This window comes from Scardinius erythrophthalmus, assembly GCF_964197995.2.
Source record: "Scardinius erythrophthalmus genome assembly, chromosome: 23".
Lineage (NCBI taxonomy): Eukaryota > Metazoa > Chordata > Actinopteri > Cypriniformes > Leuciscidae > Scardinius > Scardinius erythrophthalmus.
Window position 1 is genome coordinate 22,124,861 of NC_138243.1, and position 18,082 is coordinate 22,142,942.

The window sequence follows — 18,082 nt, forward strand, 5'->3', positions numbered from 1 at the left end:
TGCGCGCGTGTTGAAGGCGGAACCAAAGAGCTGAAGCGCGGAACCGCTCAAAAACGTAAAACAAAAAAGCATTTCTGTTCACGATATCAAAAATTCACCCTGGTTAACAGTCAGAGTTCTCTCCGAAATACCAAAGTTACAGATATTGTTTCGACATTAAAACGGCGGTAACTTGGTCAAGCCACCTATGTCATCAGAAAATAGAGAAATGGCAAACAAAATGACACAAACATTCTGTGGGGGGATCAGTAATAAATTATGGGATACAGTGTCAAAATGCAGAGCTCGGTCTTTAATGTCTATCTTATCTTACAAATCAGCAAACATTTAAATGATCTAAATAATACATTATTATAAACAACAATAATTTATTGTTATTAAAGGGTTAGTTCACCTACAAATTGAAAATTCTGTCATCACTTACTCACCCTCATTTTGTTCCAAACCTGTGTGAGTTTCTGTTGAACACAAAAGCAGATATTTTAAAGAATGATGGTAATCAAACAGTAGCCACTGACTTACCAAAAAGGGTTACCAACATTCTTCAAAATATCTTCTTTTGTGTTCAACAGAAGCAAGACTCTCATACAGGTTTGGAACAAAATGAGGGTGAGTAAATGATAACAGAATTTTCATTTTTGGGTGAAATATCCCTTTAATGGGGTACGCAAATGTAGAGAATGAATGAAACTTGGCCAGAAAGTACCTAGAAACACATTGTAGGCAATGTTTGATGTTCAAACTATATCTGCATGTAAATGTCAGTTCAAACTTAAATATGTTTAGCAATGAATACATGTATACATTTTGTCATTCAAGTAATAACCATCTGGTTGTGTTCAGCACAATATTTCAAGAATACTTTTTTTTTTTTTAAATGCCATAATGAATTTACTTCACCATTCACTTTACTTAAAAGTGCTTTAAGACCAGGTATCGGATAGTCCAGGGCACATTTTAGAAACAACCATACCAGCTGCTGGTGAACCAAGTGAATTAAAGGCAAATAATCACACAGAGGTTTAGGAAAAATATTTTTATTAATTCATTCCCTTAAAGAAAATGTACACATCACTCCAAAAAAAACATCCAGAAATCTTCCACACTGATGGGAAGATCCACTAACAAAACAGTATTGCATAAACCGCTTTAAATGTCACATAACACAGACCACTGGAAAAACAAAAAGCAAAATAATAGCACAATAATGAATTAAGAGAAAAAGAACAAGACATCATTAACACCAACATAAGTTTAACATATGGCCTACATATGCAACACACTCGAAACAAACATGAATCTCGTCCACATAGTTCATTCAGTATCTCCACAGCACACAAACATTTGGACAGTGTGCTTCATTTCATTTCATTTACTCCGACCTCCTGTGACAAATCACAGAGTGAATCATAAAAGAAAGCTTTTAAACTGCACAAAGAAACCAAACCTGACACTTCAGACACATATTGCTTCTTTTCCATAACTCATCCATAATAACTCACAGCTATAGTTTGCTGACTTTACCTTTCAGAGCATAACCAGAATGATAGATAACTCACTCGTAGAAAATAAAATATTTAGAAACCCCAGAGGGGTCAGTCGAATGTGCATCTCTTATAAAGAGAACAGATAATTCAAAATACCTAGCTGATTCCTTAAAACAATGTTGAGATTTACAATTTTTTTTTTTTTTTTTTTTTTTAAGATTCTAGAGATAATAGACTTCATAGAACAATAATAATAGACACAGAACCATGCACACACTTCAGGGCAGCAAGTGGACAGGATTCTCTGAATGGCCACCAGATGGTGACACAGTCTGATCTAAAAATCAAGGCAGCTTTGCCCTGACTGTACTTTCACTTTATGCACAGACTCTAAAATGTAAGAAACTATACTGTAATACCACAAGAAAACAACCTCTAAACGCTACAGAAAGGAAAACCACTTTAAAAAAAAAGTCAAATTTGGTTTTGAATATTTGTAGCAAGCAAATAATTGTCATAAAATAAATACTGAAATAGTTACCTTGAGGTAACAAAGGCTTTGGTTAAGCATTCCTATCGTTCCAATATTAATCCCAGCACTAAATTAAGCCTAAATCAAAGTTAGGCCTGTGCTAAACATGTGTGAACTAACCATTCCAGCTGAAACGTTCATGTCCAAACTGCTATTCTCTTAATCATAACCCGTGAAATGTTGTGATGCACCTATGAAATGTCAATTTGAAGAACAGCTTTAAGAGTGCAATAAAATAAATGTAAACTTCCTCTAAAGCGTTTGTGTCATATCTCAGCACAACAGGAGAAATAAAGAGTAACGGAACAACCATAGTCATTAACAAGTTCCACTGCAATGAGCAGAGGGAGGGAAAAACTGTTAACTAAGCAACAGTTACCACAGCAACACCACAACCAATCAGCAAGCCCGAATGTGCAGGAGGAACATTGTCAGACTGATCCAAGTCTATTAACCACCCATGATCAAGTGTAGAGAGTAAACAGTGATATGAGGAGGAAAAAGCAACATATGAATGGAAAAGAAAAAAAAGAGTCTTTGTAAGGTTTTAAAAACACCTCATTCTGCATAGAAACACTTTGAACAGGCCTGCAAAACACTTTCGCTTTTTAAAGTCCAGCTGAAGACTCAGCGAGGTGACACTGAACTCATTAGCACAGTGTGTGCGTTTCCGGTCCGTTTGAGCTTTGAGCTTCCGCAAGAGTCTGCTTGGAGCTGCGGTTTCTTTTTGGTCTTTGGGGGACTTAGCTGTCCCCAAAAAAGGTCTCATTCCACTGGGTTGTTGCTAGCTTTGACCCCGGCTCGCCCGATCTGGAGCCACGGCAGCTTGGCACAGTTTTTGAAGAGCTGCTCGATGGCTATGTGCCGTACATGAAGCTCTGATGAAAGAGAGTCCTTCTCCTGCACAGCTACTGAGAGCTCCTCAAACACATCTGAGGGACAAACACACAGTGTGTATTAGTTCAAGAATAATGGTAACCTACATAATAAACTTGAAATGTGCATAAGCAGGGCATAGCCAGCAGGCCAAAGTGCAGAACGGTCTCTTACTATTTTTATAGTTTGAGGCATAAAAATGCAAGTTTTTAATGTCGCATATTTCCTGGACACAGAAAATAACACACCAATCAGTAATGTATGCCATCATTTTCCAGAAAAAGTGTTTATGAATTTATGGAGCACCTTGTATAATTGTAAAAATTGCAGAATTTACTTCTATTATTGCAAATTATCTTTGTAAAGAAAAATGTTAAAAGTAACATTTAATCTTTTTATAAGAAAATATAAATAAAGTAAAAAAAAAATTAAAAAAAGAAAAGAAAATAATGACAATGAAATAAATAGGCAAGTAAGTAAGTGTTGGCGCTAGATAAACTGTTGGCAGGTTCAGTGCAAACTGGGCGGGAGGAAAGCTATACTGTTGAGCCTTGACAAGATGAATAAAGTATCTACCACATCATTTTTTGTTGTGACATACCATATTTTGCAAAGGGAATATGGTATATCACATAAAAACATTATTTTCTTTTTTAATTTCTAATATCAAGTCACTCTTCCATACAGTATGCGTTTAGGTTAAATGGAGTAGTTCACCTCAAAAATGAAAACTGTCATATTTTTCTTATTTTGGGTGAGCTTTGGGTTTGAAGGTCAAACTCACTTTGTATCTGTAACAGCAGCTGCTCGTTCAGCTGGTGAAGCTCCTCCACACTCATCGTCACCACTGAAACAGAAAGACAAACATTAAAGTGGGTATGAAAATCATTCTCTAGCTATCTTTTCCAAAAAAATGAAAACTGACAAACATCTCCTTTCACAGCTGAAGGCAGATGACCTCATAACAGTCCTTGAGAAGCATTCAAATCAGATGTGCGGCTCTGAAAAGCATGTGCTGTGACCCTGATGACATATCTGTTTTTAACTGAAGCCATTTCTTTGGGTGAGATAAAAAGGAGACAAACATTGAAGAATGGAGCGAGAAATCAAGGTCTAGACTTAAGGTCTGCTGTTTTGTGGACTATTGACGGGAAAGATGCAGAGATACAAAGCGTCAGATAAAAGCCTAATGGTGAGGATATCGATTTCTCTCCTTCACTTTGTCAAAGACGTTACCGAGAGAATTTAAGTGAGCCCAAAACCATTCAATATGTTGCTTGATTTTGTAATGCCAACAAAACCATAGCAAATGCACTATTATTTGATCAAAAATACAATAAAAACAGTAATATTGTGAAATGTTATTACATTTTAAAGTACATTTTTTATTTGAATATATTTTCAAATGTAATTTATTCCTTGTGATGGCAAAGCTACATTTTCAGCATCATTACTCCAGTCTTCAGTGTCACATGATCCTTCAGAAATCATTCTAATATGAAATGGTGCACAAGAGGCATTTTCATATAAATGTTAAAAACAATTGTGCTTAATATTTTTGTTGCAACCATGCAGCATTTATTTGAAATAGAAATGTTCTGCAACATCTTTACTGTTATTTTTGATCAATTTAACACATCCTTGCTAAATAAAACAAATAATTTCTTTAAAAAAAAAAAAAGTACTTATCCTGAACGTTTGAACGATAGCGTATATCATAAATACTCACGTTCTTCTTGACTGTGTCTCCTCTGTCTGGCTGTGTCTCTCTGCTCTCGGTTCTGCTGTTCTCCGGCCCATAATCCCTGCCGTGGGCCCTGCAGCAGGTCGAGGCCGAGCTCCTCTGCAGAGTGGCAGTCCAGCATGGATTTCCCATACTCCGAAACCGCCATTGACGCCTCGTCCGCCCATCGCGGTGCATAACGGGGAACTTGAGCATCCGACTGGGGCACGAGCTTCCTACCGCCCTGCTGTGAGTGACACAGAATCTGTTTGGCCCCCCAACGCCCAGGTGTCTCTGCGGTTAAGGAGTCTCTGTTCTGGGTGTACTGTATAATGCGGTTGATCCGCTGGCTTAGAGCCCGTTTCACGCCCTCGTATGTGCTGTGAGAGGCCTTGGCACGGGAGAGCTTCTGGTTGGCGATGAGATGGTACTTTTCGAAGCAGTCCCTATGCCCACGTAGAGACTTGGAGTGCAGCAGGGTGGCGCTGGATATACCTAGTATAAAACACAAAGGAGGACACACTTAGATATTTGCAATTCACTGCTTGTCATGGGCTAAACATATATTAAAATGCTTATTAGGTGTATGATATTCATGACAACAACAGTGCCCATTTTGCTAGATTAAAAGAGGTACACATCTTAACACCCTTCAAACACTGTAAAACTCACAAGCTTGAAACAGATGCATCTATACATCTCTGAGCAAATTAGCACCTGAAAACATCACTTCCTGTTTTGGGTCCTTGATAAGAAGTGTAGAAACACACTTCTGCTTAAAACTTAAAGTAGGCCAAGAACAAATAAAACACAGAGGCACAGAACGGGTGCTGCTGGGTGCCTTTATGTGCCGGTTTTGCGTTAGGATGTGCCATTTGTGTCAGAGCTTAGTTTTGTTCAAACATGTTTTGAGTTGTAATCATGTCAGCAGAGACTGTTGTGGGGTGCACAAAGACAGACACACACTCATTTGCTTTTAAAAAGAAAAGCTGACAATTCTGCCATTATTTAGGCTACTCTCTCTCATGTTTTCCATATAACTTTCTTTCTTTTGTGGAACACGACGAAGGCCCAATGGCCAGGCCCCAAAAAGCTTAAAGCACCATTTATCTCATTTGTATAACTGTTCTAGTATTTACTTGTGCTATTGCTTGCAATTTGTTTATTCGTTCTTATTTTATAACTGACTGTTTACTGGTCTTTACTAATGTTTGAACATATTAGTTATAGGTTAGTATTTTTTTTTTTGGTGTGGTTTTCGAAAATGGATTCAAGATTTGTGAATTTGTGATTTGTGAATTTTGGTGTCATAACAAAAGGATACAAGGGTCAAAATCAATGAAAACTTTAACTTTTTCCACTGAAAACCTAATAATCTGCCCTAGCTCTACTTCATGAGAGCAGCAGCGACATCTTATTCATGAACAAAATGATTCTGATGAGTCAGATCTTTTCAGTGAATCATTTGATCTAGTTTACATGGATCTGGTTCTATAATTCACCTCACTGACTTCATCCAGTCCGGGACGATTTAAATTTTTTTTAGACAAAAGGTCTCACTGAGGTCAAGTGTAGTTTTGGAGTCCACTGACTTTTACTGTGTGGACAAAAACAGTAGAAACATTCTTTAAAATATCATCTTTTGTGTTCCAAAAAAAGTCATACAAGTTTGGAACGACTTCAGGGTTTTCATTTTTGGCTGAACTATCCCTTTAAGAATAAACCGAAATGAAGCAACATTAAACAGTGGATTAGTCATAACCGGTGGTTTCATTTGCTTCAAGGTAACTGTAAGCTGAGGAGCCCTCACCACATACACAGTTCCAGTAATGTCTGCGCACAATGTACCACTAAACTCAAGACTTTGGATGTCTTGGTTTAGCTTGACTAACTGTGCTTTTCTTAAGCAGAGCAGCTCACAGCTGAGAGGAGGCAAAAGCCAAATGAATTCACCGTCTTACAATAAACCAATTTCCTGCGCTTCACAGCGAAGTCTGAATAACAGGAAAGAACACTGTAGAGTGCGATTATAAATAGAGGTACTAAAGGTTAGAACACACACACACACACACACACACGACAGGCTCTGACAGAAAACATGAGCACAAGGAGTTCTGAGTGTTTTAACTTTCACCATAAGCCAGTGCAACCCAAAAATCATTATTGCGGGAATCATGAGCCTAGCAAACAAGACCCTGAAAAAGTATATGATACATAAGATTTTAAATGCAACTTTGATCTAATTTCCTCTATCAACATCACTGACTGATTCAAGGGTCAACAACAGGATTATGTGTGTGTGTGTGTGTGTGTGTATATAATATAATATAATATAATATAATATAATATAATATAATATAATATAATATAATATATACACACATACGCAGTAGTCAACATTTAAAGTGGATCAAAAAAGTTCAAAAAAGACATCAAAGTTGTCCTAAGACAAGAACGGGTATTGTTCAAAATTCATGTATAACTTTGATTAAAGGTTTTGATCCACTTCAAATGTTGACTACTGTAGTATATGTGTGTGCGTGTATGTATGTGTGCATCACACACAATAATAAATATTCTAATATTAATATTCTAATATTATCATTATTTTCTATAAACAACAACAACAACAAATGCTAATTTGAATATAAAAAAAATAACTTAAAATGTAACTCCATGACAGCTATACATTCATAAACACTTGCTGGGAAAAACGAATGTGATGCTCGCCTCAGCAAGAACCTCTGAAAAAGGCATCTAGTCAAAACACAAAATCTGTGTCAACTTGCAAATAACTGATTTCCATATCTAGCTGATGTCTGAAAGCAGACAGAGAAGAAGTGTTCTGAATCAAACCCTTTAGTGATGAAATACTCAATGGTGCTTGTGTAATACTCTGGCCTCAACAACAACCACAACAACAAGCAAGAGTCTCTCGGTAAGAACGACAAGAACGGAGATTGAGACAAGAAAAGAAAGGAGGCCTTGTAATCCGTGTTACTACTTACAAACAGCACCAACGAGATTAGCCGATTTACCAAGGGTGAAGGAGGGGGTCGCTGTCATGGAAACGGTAATCTTATCAAGTGCAAACTATGTCATTTGACTTTTCATTGTTCCATTAAATCACCAGTTATTCCTCACTTTAGATAAACAGAGCATTCAATTAAATCATAAACAACCTTCAAATACACTATGTACTCCCCTATCCAATATACAGTAATAACTGTTCTTGTTCAGTATTTTCAATGATAATGATTGTGCACTGCAAAATATTACAAATGTGTTCTCAATCAGGCGTTCATATATTGAGAAATGTTTCAATTCTTCAAATAAAATGATTCAGCCACTGAATCAGCCTGTTCTTCCGGTCTCATGCGGGTTAATTCACAATCATGTGGGCTGCTTCTGCTTTATGAAGAAAGGACACTGGATCCTTGACACACTTCAGTGTGTCTGTGTGTGTGTGTGTGTGTGTGTGTGTGTTGTGTATATGCAGGGAATGGGCACGTGGGGTAACAGTGAAACCGCCATGCCCAAAACAGCACCTCATGGTCAAAGCTGGAGCGGGGACAACAGCTGCAGTGATTGACATGGAGGCGTCACGTCACCCACAACAGAATAAATATAGCTGTTCATATATCATATATCCTGTTCCTACAGAAGCAATCAACCACTACAGACCAGAGTAAAATATATCCCTTGGATTAGGATTAAAAAGCTCTTCAAGGCACGAGTAGAACCATAAAGGCAGGGATGCTGAAAATGCAGAATCCAATAATAAATGGAATCTACAGTATATTGTCACGGAATTAGGCAAATTTTGGATGAATAAATTAAAAGTAGAGCTGTACAATTAATCAAATTACATTACTGTAAACATTAAAAGCGCAAAAAGTCTAGTAACGCTTGTGGTGTTTACAGCATCTGCTGTCATATCATAAAGACATAGAAACTCAAAAGGTCTTTATGACAAGCCATCAAAATAAATGTTTGGTTTAACTTGAAGAAATTGTGACAGAAATATATTACTATTTTACAGTAGAATGTACTAATGTAATATAAATAATAAATACAACTTAATAAAACATGTTTTAATAAACAGTAAACCTTTTTTGTGCAACACTTTGCTTGCCAAAAAAATATTTTTTCATTGATTGGCCAACATTTTAAAGGATGTTTTATGCCTTTATTTAATTACCATTATTTTGATAATAAATGTGTATTAAATATAGACATAAGACATCCATTTTTATTACTAAAATGTAAAACTGAATCCATAAAAATTTAAACTGAAAAAGGAATTTGGGAAAAAATAAAACTGATTTCATAACCCCTACATGAAGGCCTGTTCATGCAATGAAGATTAAAACAAAAAAAAAGGCATTACAATGTACAGTGTTTGCTTACATAAAAGATAAAGAACACAAAGGTTGAGTATAATAGTGAACTGAACATTGATAAATTATTTTAGGAAAGTAGACCACGTAGCATACAAACATTGAAAACAAGAACAGTGTAAAACATTTCCCATGAGCATATCCTGGAAAAAACCTGCTGTGAGTCAATTTATGAAGGTAATACTGTCATCCTACATTACCTATGAGGATGTGTTTTCCCTAATGCCTCCATTTCAAAGGGCAGAAATATTGCTGAAAGCCTCCGATTACTATGGAGCATGGAGAAGCATTACTCAAATGGAAAGCTTGCCGAGCAAGAAAAGTGCAGTCAGCAAATCAGCTCTCATCCACCATGCAGACTGCATGTAACTTCAGTGTCAAGAGGTCAAACTAGTGTACTATCTTACATCGATCAGTTAGGATAGTCAATATACATAAATGAGCACAGGAAAAACTAGAAACATCTCGAGCACACAAGTACAAGCAAACAAACGACACACATTGAGTTTCAGCATTGTTTTTGTGCTGTGCTCCAAGTATCTGGAATAATCAGTTTTCCAGCCATTCACTGGGCTGATGTACGCAAGCTCAAATTCCACTGCTCTTACGTAAAAGGATGAGAGAGACGGCCTGTGTCTGCTGCGGGGAAACTGTTAGTCCTGAGTGAGTGTGCTCGGCAGAGCAAGAAACCAGCCAGCCATCAAGGTCTTTCAGGGCCAGTAGAAAAGAAGAGCGGGCAGAGTCTGACACTACAGTGTGATGAGAATAAAACCATTAAATAGAATGGCCTTGAAAAAACAAAGACGAACATGATACCTTAAATCCTGCAGTTTGGTGAGGAGAGGTGTGTTACTACTTCTCTACACAATCTGACAATAGACTTGGTGAGGGGGGAAATATCCAATAGACTCTCATTGACGGTGGGACCAGAGCCTGATCTAAGGACAAGAATATCAGAGAGTTGGGACAAAGACTTGTGTAGAAAGACGGTGCACTCATATGACTATGAATGGGAGAAAGTGCAATGCGCGATATGGTGGAATAAGTCTCGCCTTCTAAATAAAAGAGCTAACCGCGCCAATTGATAAAGTAATTGCATCACAGCTGCCGTTAGAAGCTTCCTATAGAAACAGTCAGTGTTCTGCGCATTGGCTGGTTAAGCCTAAAAAAAATTTTTTTTTTGGCATGATTTGAGCGTTTGGAAACCAAATTTATGAGACAGTTGTTGTCAGATATCACTGGCGATTTCAAATATGGAATTTATTCGTACGCTTGGTGAACAGCTTTGGAGAATTTTATGTTTCCCCATTCAAAGAGATATGAGCTGTACATGCATGACTGAAATAGCTCCCGAGAGGCATTTCAAAGATGGCCGCCGACGCGGAGTAAAATTACTTGCCGTAAAGGGACTTTGGTTGGGATCTTAGGCTCCTTTGACCCCTAGCAACCACCCAGAACACACTAGCACTGGCAACGAATTTTGCATAAGGAAGCAGCATTAGAAATCGTATTCTATAATATTTCTATTGCCAGGCTTGCATTTGTCAGAGCCAATTCTCCGTCTCTGAAAGATACAAGCTAAAATTACAGAATACAGAAATTAATACTTTAATTCAACAACCGTTAAATTGATCAAAAATAACAGTAGTCATTTATTATAATACAAAAAACACATATTTCAATGAAATGCTGTTCTTTTGAACATTCTATTCATCAAAGAATCCTGAACAAATGATCAGTTTCCATAAAAATATTAAACTATTTTCAGCATTGTTAAAATATGTTTCTTGAGCACCAAATCAGCATATTAGAATGATTTCTGAAAGATCGTGTGACACTGAAGACTGGAGCAATGATGCTGAAAATTCAGCTTAGCCATCACATAAATTACATTTTCAAATATTTTACTATATTACTGTTTTTATTGCATCAAATAAATGCAGCCTTGGTGAGCTTTCGAAAATAATCATACCATCGCACCAGTTTTTGTTAATTGTGTAATAAAACAGTAACTCTACTAGAACTAAAGCAAAATACACAAGGAACACTTCATATCATGCAATAAACGGCATACACTATCACTGTAATACAAGGCAAGCAACTGATGTTAAAAAGTCAAACTCCCATGAAACATTTCCCAGGCTATTCCATCAGCTCTAGACAGCATGAATCAAAGTGCTATTAAAATCTGGCTGCCGCAGTTATTTCTTACATAAGAAAAGATGCAGCTCTACAGGCATCCATTTTCGAACAATACAAGACCCTTGTACATCCATCCAAAATGCAATCTCTGCCAGTCTTTCCTTATGTGGTGTGCATTTCTTGCAACAAGCATTTCAGCTAAAAACTAACCACTCTCAAATCTTTCAGCTTCTTTGTGTGCTGGAGGACATGTTTAACAGCAAAGGACTTCCTGTGTGCGTGTTCTCAACATGAATGCACAGATTAATGATGCAAGATATATCGGTCACCATATCGGTGTCGGCCAATATAGGTTCATTTTTAATGTTATTGGCTCGATGAGAAAATTTGCCCGATACATTGAAGCCGATAAATAATGAATTATTGCCTTCAGCTGAGAGGTTATATAAAATTATGAGAACACTACGGTAAAAGAATGTTGTGAATTCTATGTTAGCCGTGTTTTATTGAGTTGTTACGGGATAAGGGCATCCACAACAGAGTTACACCTTCATGACTAGCACAGTTAAGTTTGGTTTTGGTGTTGTGAATTCTAACCCCCGCTAGATTAGCTGTACTAAAATGGCCCCCACAGTCACCAGATCTCAACCCAATAGAGCATCTTTGGGATGTGGTGGAACGGGAGCTTCGTGCCCTGGATGTGCATATATATATATATAGATATAGTATATATATATACACACACACACAAAAGAAAGTTGGCCATGGAGTATAAAATTATTTTTAAAACTTGAACTGGTTCAAACTAGGCTACTGTACTGTATATGTTTGTTTAATATAGAAGTGCTTAGGACATGGTTTTTAAAGGTGAGACTTTTGTTTTTCTAATCAGGCTCTTAAAAATTACATAAAATTTGGATTTAGATTTATAGGCCAACATATCGGTAATCAGCTTTCAAATATAAAGAATTATCGGTACTGGCAAAAAATTTCAAATCGGTGCATCCCTAGCACAGATACAACTGTTATAATATAACTGTTAGTGTCGTCATTTCTTTCTCTCTGTGCTTGGAGAACCTGCTCTGAGGAAACAGAAAAGCAGAACTGCACAGCATGTGCGACATATGTAAAAGTGGCAATATAAAAATAGCCACTGAAAGTACCTCTTCTGCTACAAACACAAAACATTTGAACCAAAAAAAAATTACCCAAATTTGTAGTTGGGCTGTCCAAAGAATAAATAGAGGAGGAGAAATGAATGTAGGGGGAAAAAATGCGGGGGTGAAGAATTAACAAGTTCGGTTACATCGGAAGCCAGAATGTTTTATTGAGGGTATGCAGGTGTGCGAGCAGGTGTGGGCAAATGAGCATTCAGGTCTAAACATGCACAGTCAGCTTGTGCTTGTTTACCCACGCCGGGAATGTTGGAGTGTATTGTTAGTGGGAAGAGAATGCAACTCAGTAGCAAACAGCCAATCAGAAAAGGAATAACCTGTGAGCAAGTATTGTCAGGCCTGTCAGTGCCCTCTCATGGGTCCACGAGTGCTGTTGTGCAACACTCTGCCATTCTGTGGTGAATCACTCATGACATACCGCTGCCTGCAGCTCACCATCATGCCTGGGCGATTGTGGGCTGCCCGGCCAGATCACTCATGCACTCTTCTGTTAAATATTCAAGAGCGGTAACCTTCTATCGCAGGCATGAATATTCAGTGTGTCTAATTCGTGAGCTCGGTGCTGTGAGTGGACCCAGCCCTTCGATGGAGTCACAGATGATTTCTTCTCCAGCTCAAATCCAGACGCTTCATAAACTGGGATTATGCATGTCACAGATAAGCAGATAAATCACAGAAAAGCGTTTGCAAAAATGACAGCCTGTCTGAATGATCCCTAATTTTTGAGATGGTCTTGATTGAAAATGCATTGCAGTTGAAATCTCAGCTTTGCTGAAATTTAAAGGTAGAAGAATACAAAAATAAACAGAATAAATAGAGGAAGGGAGGTACAAAAAAAAAGACTGATGATGATGTTTATTTTTCAAGTGACATTCTCAGGAGACATTGTTAGTACACCACACTGTGTTACACAATACAACAAGGCTTCCAGAAGACAAACACCTGACATTACAAATGCAAGGGTCATTATGCATAGTTCCCAGGTATGTAATAGAATCCACTAGTCATGCTTTGACAACCTGACCTAGATTGGCCATTGACCCAACACAACCACAGAATGAACGTACAGGCCTTTACTGGCAGGATGTGAGACACTGAATCAATGCTAGAAAATAAAGCCACAATAAAAACAAAACTAGAGATACATAGAGAAAATTCTGGCAGATACCTATACAAATATCATTTTAATGTAACAGTTGATAACCAATAATTATCATATTTTAACCAGGGTTTTCAAGGTACCAGAATGTTCAATACCAGTAAAATTCCACAGTTCTCATTAACTATTTCAGTACCAGAGCAAAAACTGTTGATTTAGGAACTTTTTAAAAATGTGTCTCATTTTGTCTCGTCTTTTGGTCAACAATCATCACAGTTTTTTTATTCAATCGCGCATATAAACAGAAGAGAACGAAAGGTTGTCAATCTCTAGAGCGCAAGCTCACTGAATTCTGCGCTCTCGTCAAAAATCCCATTATAATAAAAAAAAGCTGTCTTAATTGTACGTCCGATGAATCTTTACACCGTGTTGGTTAAAATCAAAGGATTCATGAGCATTTGGCTCGCGATTGGCAACAAATGCTTGTAAAAACATGCTATAAATATAAACATTTGATGCTAAGAGAGCGCACAAACAAACATGAACGAGAACCTTTGAAAGCATTACGTCTATTCACTTGCAAAACTTTTGCGTTCTCTCACAAAACTGTAGATGGAAATAATATGAGGTGGGAGGAAAAACTATTTCAGTGGTTTTGTGAGCAAATACAAAGTTTCTCAATGGAATGTAATACTTTTTTGGGAGCAAATGCAATACTTAAACAATTTTTCTTCCCATCTCCTATTTTTTCCATCACCATGTCCTCTTAGGTACAAACCTGGGAATCCTTTCATACAAATTCCTGTTTAAAGATTTAGTCCCAACTCCCAACTGTGAAACCTGATAATCATATAACTGAAACTGACGCTAGTGCTGCATGATTAACTGGTAATTGCAATATCATCACAGAACTACTGGGATAAAAGTTTGGATATAAACACACTACGGTAGAGATCAAAATCATCTTTTGAAAGTAACTTGGCACTTGAAATAACGCTTGCATCATTACGCTACCAGGTGGCGACAAGTGTCTGTTAAAAATATAATTTGTTATTGAATCAATGATTCAAGAAATTCGTTCAAAATTCGCTTGCTAATTCATCCAGTAATGAAACAAGTAGGCCTATTTATAAGTGAGTCATTGAATCATTCATTCAAACCATTTATTAAAATAATTCATTTAGATTAATTAAACATTTGAAAGACTGCAGCAATTAACATTTTGTCACAACCTCTAGTGATGTTATTTTGTTTAGTAGTCTGTTCCGAATCCTGATCTGTTTGTAAAAAAAAAAAAAGTATTCTCAATTTATCCAGAATTGTGCAGCTCTAACTGACACCATATAAAAAAAAAGCCACAAAGCAAAAATTGAATTCATCACAACATTATTACACAGAGTACGGAAAATTGACATTCATTTTGAGTTTTCTAAAGACTATATTTAACAATTTTTTATTATTATTATTGACTTTAAGGGGGGGGGAGTGCAACATAAATTTAAAACAATTAAATTGCACATATAAACATCCAATCCTGACCTATACAGACAAAAATACAGACAAAACCAGATATGGTATCGATATATTGAGCATCTAAAAAAACAAAATGACACTTTACCTTCTAATTAATGTCTAATCACGCTCCCAAACCTCAGAATCCTCATCTATAGGCTAATTAAAAACTTCCTGTTTAGCAATTCCTTCATAACTGAAACCTGAGAATCACTTTACAGAAACTAACGACAGAAAATTCCAAACAAAGGCATGCAGTTCCAGAGAAAATTCTTTATACCCAAGATGCCTACAACGATGTAATACTATTTGAAACACACATTTTTTGGGGGGGAAGGTTCAGAGCAAAACATGACAGCTGCAGAGAACAAAAGTGCCACTCCAATGAGGCCCCTCAGGAAACACTAGTCAACCCTTAATAAGCAGAGCGTTAATTAGATGCCAAAGTGGCACTTCAAACGCTCCAGTTCACTTTTTTGAGGAGCACACGAATCGGCGGAACAAAAGCCTTGCTAATACATGAATGAGTGGGATATGCATGGGCGGATAAAGAAAGACGTTTTACTCATTTATAATTAGCATAATCTGACCCAGAACTGGCAAGTTGAGGACATTAAAATGCTTATACCAAAAACTATTCTTACCCTCAATGCTCAGTTCAAAGCACACATGGCAGAAGGAAAGCGTTCCTGTGTCCGTTTCTAGTTTACAGATGCTGCAGATGTTATCATCGTTCAGGTCTATGTTCACAAAGTGCTCCTCTTCCTCCATGATGCCTCTGCAAAGAAAACAGAACAATAACAGTTAGGCTATTCAATAAGTTTAATCTCACTTTAGTGCCTTTTGAGATTGATGCATAAAATATACTGTGGACAATCGCTAGGTCCCTTAATCGTAAAATTTGCTGCTCACTCACATTCAGGTCTCAGGAACAGGCCAACAGATGAGCAAGAGAATTGTTTTGTCCCATATAAACATAACGCAATATCAAGATAAGGTAAAAGAAACACACAGAGACGCAATCATATTAACAAGACAGATAAGCAAACATTCACAACACAGCAGGCGTCGGAAGTTGCTGTGCTTCTGTAATTTATTATGGACAGTTTTACAACTGTCTCTTTCATGGGAGCCACTTGGATTCCTGTGAAGCCAAAGGACTTTAGTGTTCAGTGTTTACACACAACTAAATTCCCTTTGCTCAAGCTTTACATAAAGCCTCCTTCCAGAATGTCACAGCCTGTTGAGTGGACAAATTTGGTTACAATCTGTAGATAATCATGACTCTGTCTGTCCATCACAGCCTGCTATTGCATAAAACTATTTCATAATCATACTGTAAACAATTCCACACATAAAAATATTTATATATAGCCTACACACACACACCACTCTTTTTATCCAATGACCTTTCCAGTCCTCTATGATTATTGGATAAAGATTATTAAAAATCCTTTTTGTTTCTTTGAAAATAGACTCAAAAAAATGATTAGCTCACAATGACTTAAAAGCAAGTTTTAGTCTACATTACAGTAATATTTTTCCAATTTAATATTTTAGAGGATTAACATGGCATAACTAGAAAATAATAATTAGCCTACATTTACTATAGACATTTCTTTGACTTTTAGGATTTAATTACTTTTCCCAAGGGTTTACAGTTCTCTGGTATTTTCCCTTACTTTGGGAAGCCTATAAACAAAAAAAAGCCTAAAAAGAACCCTAAAGATATATTTTTGAACACTGTTTCTTTTAGATCAAATATTTCTTTCTAGTTCTTTGTTGATACCACAGACAGATGAAACAGAACAGTTCAAAGCTGTGTCAAGCGTGGGATCATGTTGAACTTCATCTGATTATGAAAGTGTTTAAACTGCATAACCTAAGAACAAGACACTGTGGTTGTGTCTCAAAACATAATGTGCAGCCTAGTCAGCTCAAAAGTGCTGCACATGTCAATAATGGCCACAAATGTTGCCAGCATACTATGTTATGAGACAGCCTTGTGGGACAATTTACTTTATATAATTTGTTCAAATTGCACAAAATTGACTAAAACATTTTGCGAATATTTGTTGATATGCACGTTAGCTGAAAACCAGAAGACAAATGGACCAAATCAAACCAAAACTTAATGTGTAGAACTGACATTTACATAATCAACAAAAAGCTATCAACATATTTCAGAGGGATTTCATACCAGTTTAATGTATAATGGTAACTTTATATGGTGACAAAGAGCATCATTACCATTTTAGTTTAAAGTGAGCAGAAGTTAACCCGACACTAACAAAGCTTGAGGATTTCCACTACTTAAACACACACATTTTGATATACCTGTAGACAAAAAAACTTATGAACACAACACTATATGACAAAATACTTTAAATACAGTTTTCAAGACATTCTGCGTTGGAATATAACGATAACGTTAAACGTTAACGTTACCTCTAGACGAAACACCAGCATTGACCCGTTATCTAGCGGCGTATCAATTTCTCATTAAAAATCCCCTGAAAACGTCACATTCTCGAAAAACAGACGATACCTACAGAACATATCGACGTTTATTACCTTAATAGTTACGTTGTCAGAAGAAATTTCAAGACAATCCAGGCTGACCTTAAGCCACGCTGGTACAGCGGCGGGTGTTGTTATTGAAGCAAACGGCAAGCAGCTACAAGTACAGCAACGACAAAGAAAGAATGCTCTAACAGACGCGAATCAAGCCACTCTAGTGGAAGCCCAATGTTCGATCACGTGCTGTGCATTCGCGCCTCTGATTGGTTCTGTTATTTTGTTTGCTCTTAGCACGCAGACACGCTGTTAGCAATACCAAAGTCTCTTTCAATGATATTTCTGTAGTCTTTGGCAATACGTACTGTTCTGTTACTTTAACTGTACTACCGTTACTGTACTACAGTACTACTACTCTGGTTCTACTCCGTCCACTAAAGCAGAGTGGAAAGACTAGACTAGTCATTACGTTCATATTTTTTACAGTCTATGTTTCACCCATGTAGAGGGTGGGTGAGGGTAACATTTCAGATTCATTACTTTTATGAGGGGTTATTTACAATATTTTTGCTGTAGGCTACATTATCGACTTTTGGTATTTGTTAATTACTTACAAACA

At 36.9% G+C, this 18,082-nt stretch overlaps 1 protein-coding gene across 2 annotated transcripts; it reads right to left on the minus strand.

Annotated features, from left to right (window-relative positions):
- Window positions 1-1,021: 1,021 nt before the first annotated feature.
- Window positions 1,022-17,710, minus strand: cUnh21orf91 (chromosome Un C21orf91 homolog). 2 transcript variants are annotated; one of them, XM_081354790.1, is made up of 6 exons: window positions 17,521-17,663; window positions 15,591-15,724; window positions 9,627-9,767; window positions 4,625-5,113; window positions 3,680-3,742; window positions 1,022-2,951 (listed from the first exon to the last, which is right to left on the minus strand). In XM_081354790.1, the coding sequence occupies exons 2-6, from the start codon at window positions 15,715-15,717 to the stop codon at window positions 2,785-2,787; spliced, it is 987 nt and encodes a 328-aa protein (XP_081210916.1). In that variant the 5' UTR covers window positions 15,718-15,724; window positions 17,521-17,663; the 3' UTR covers window positions 1,022-2,784. The 2 variants fall into 2 exon arrangements, with proteins under 2 accessions (XP_081210916.1, XP_081210917.1); XM_081354791.1 differs by lacking the exon at window positions 9,627-9,767 and having other exon boundaries at window positions 17,521-17,710.
- Between the last annotated feature and the right edge of the window lie 372 nt (window positions 17,711-18,082).

Coding starts and splice junctions, on each gene's coding strand:
- cUnh21orf91 (XM_081354790.1), bottom strand. CDS start 15,717: ATGGAGGAAGAGGAGCACTTTGTGAACATAGACCTGAACGATGATAAC. Junction 9,768..15,590: donor CTTTGAACTGAGCATTGAGG/GTAAGAATAGTT, acceptor ATCACACTGTAG/TGTCAGACTCTGCCCGCTCT. Junction 5,114..9,626: donor CGTCTCTCTCATCCTTTTAC/GTAAGAGCAGTG, acceptor GTTTTATACTAG/GTATATCCAGCGCCACCCTG.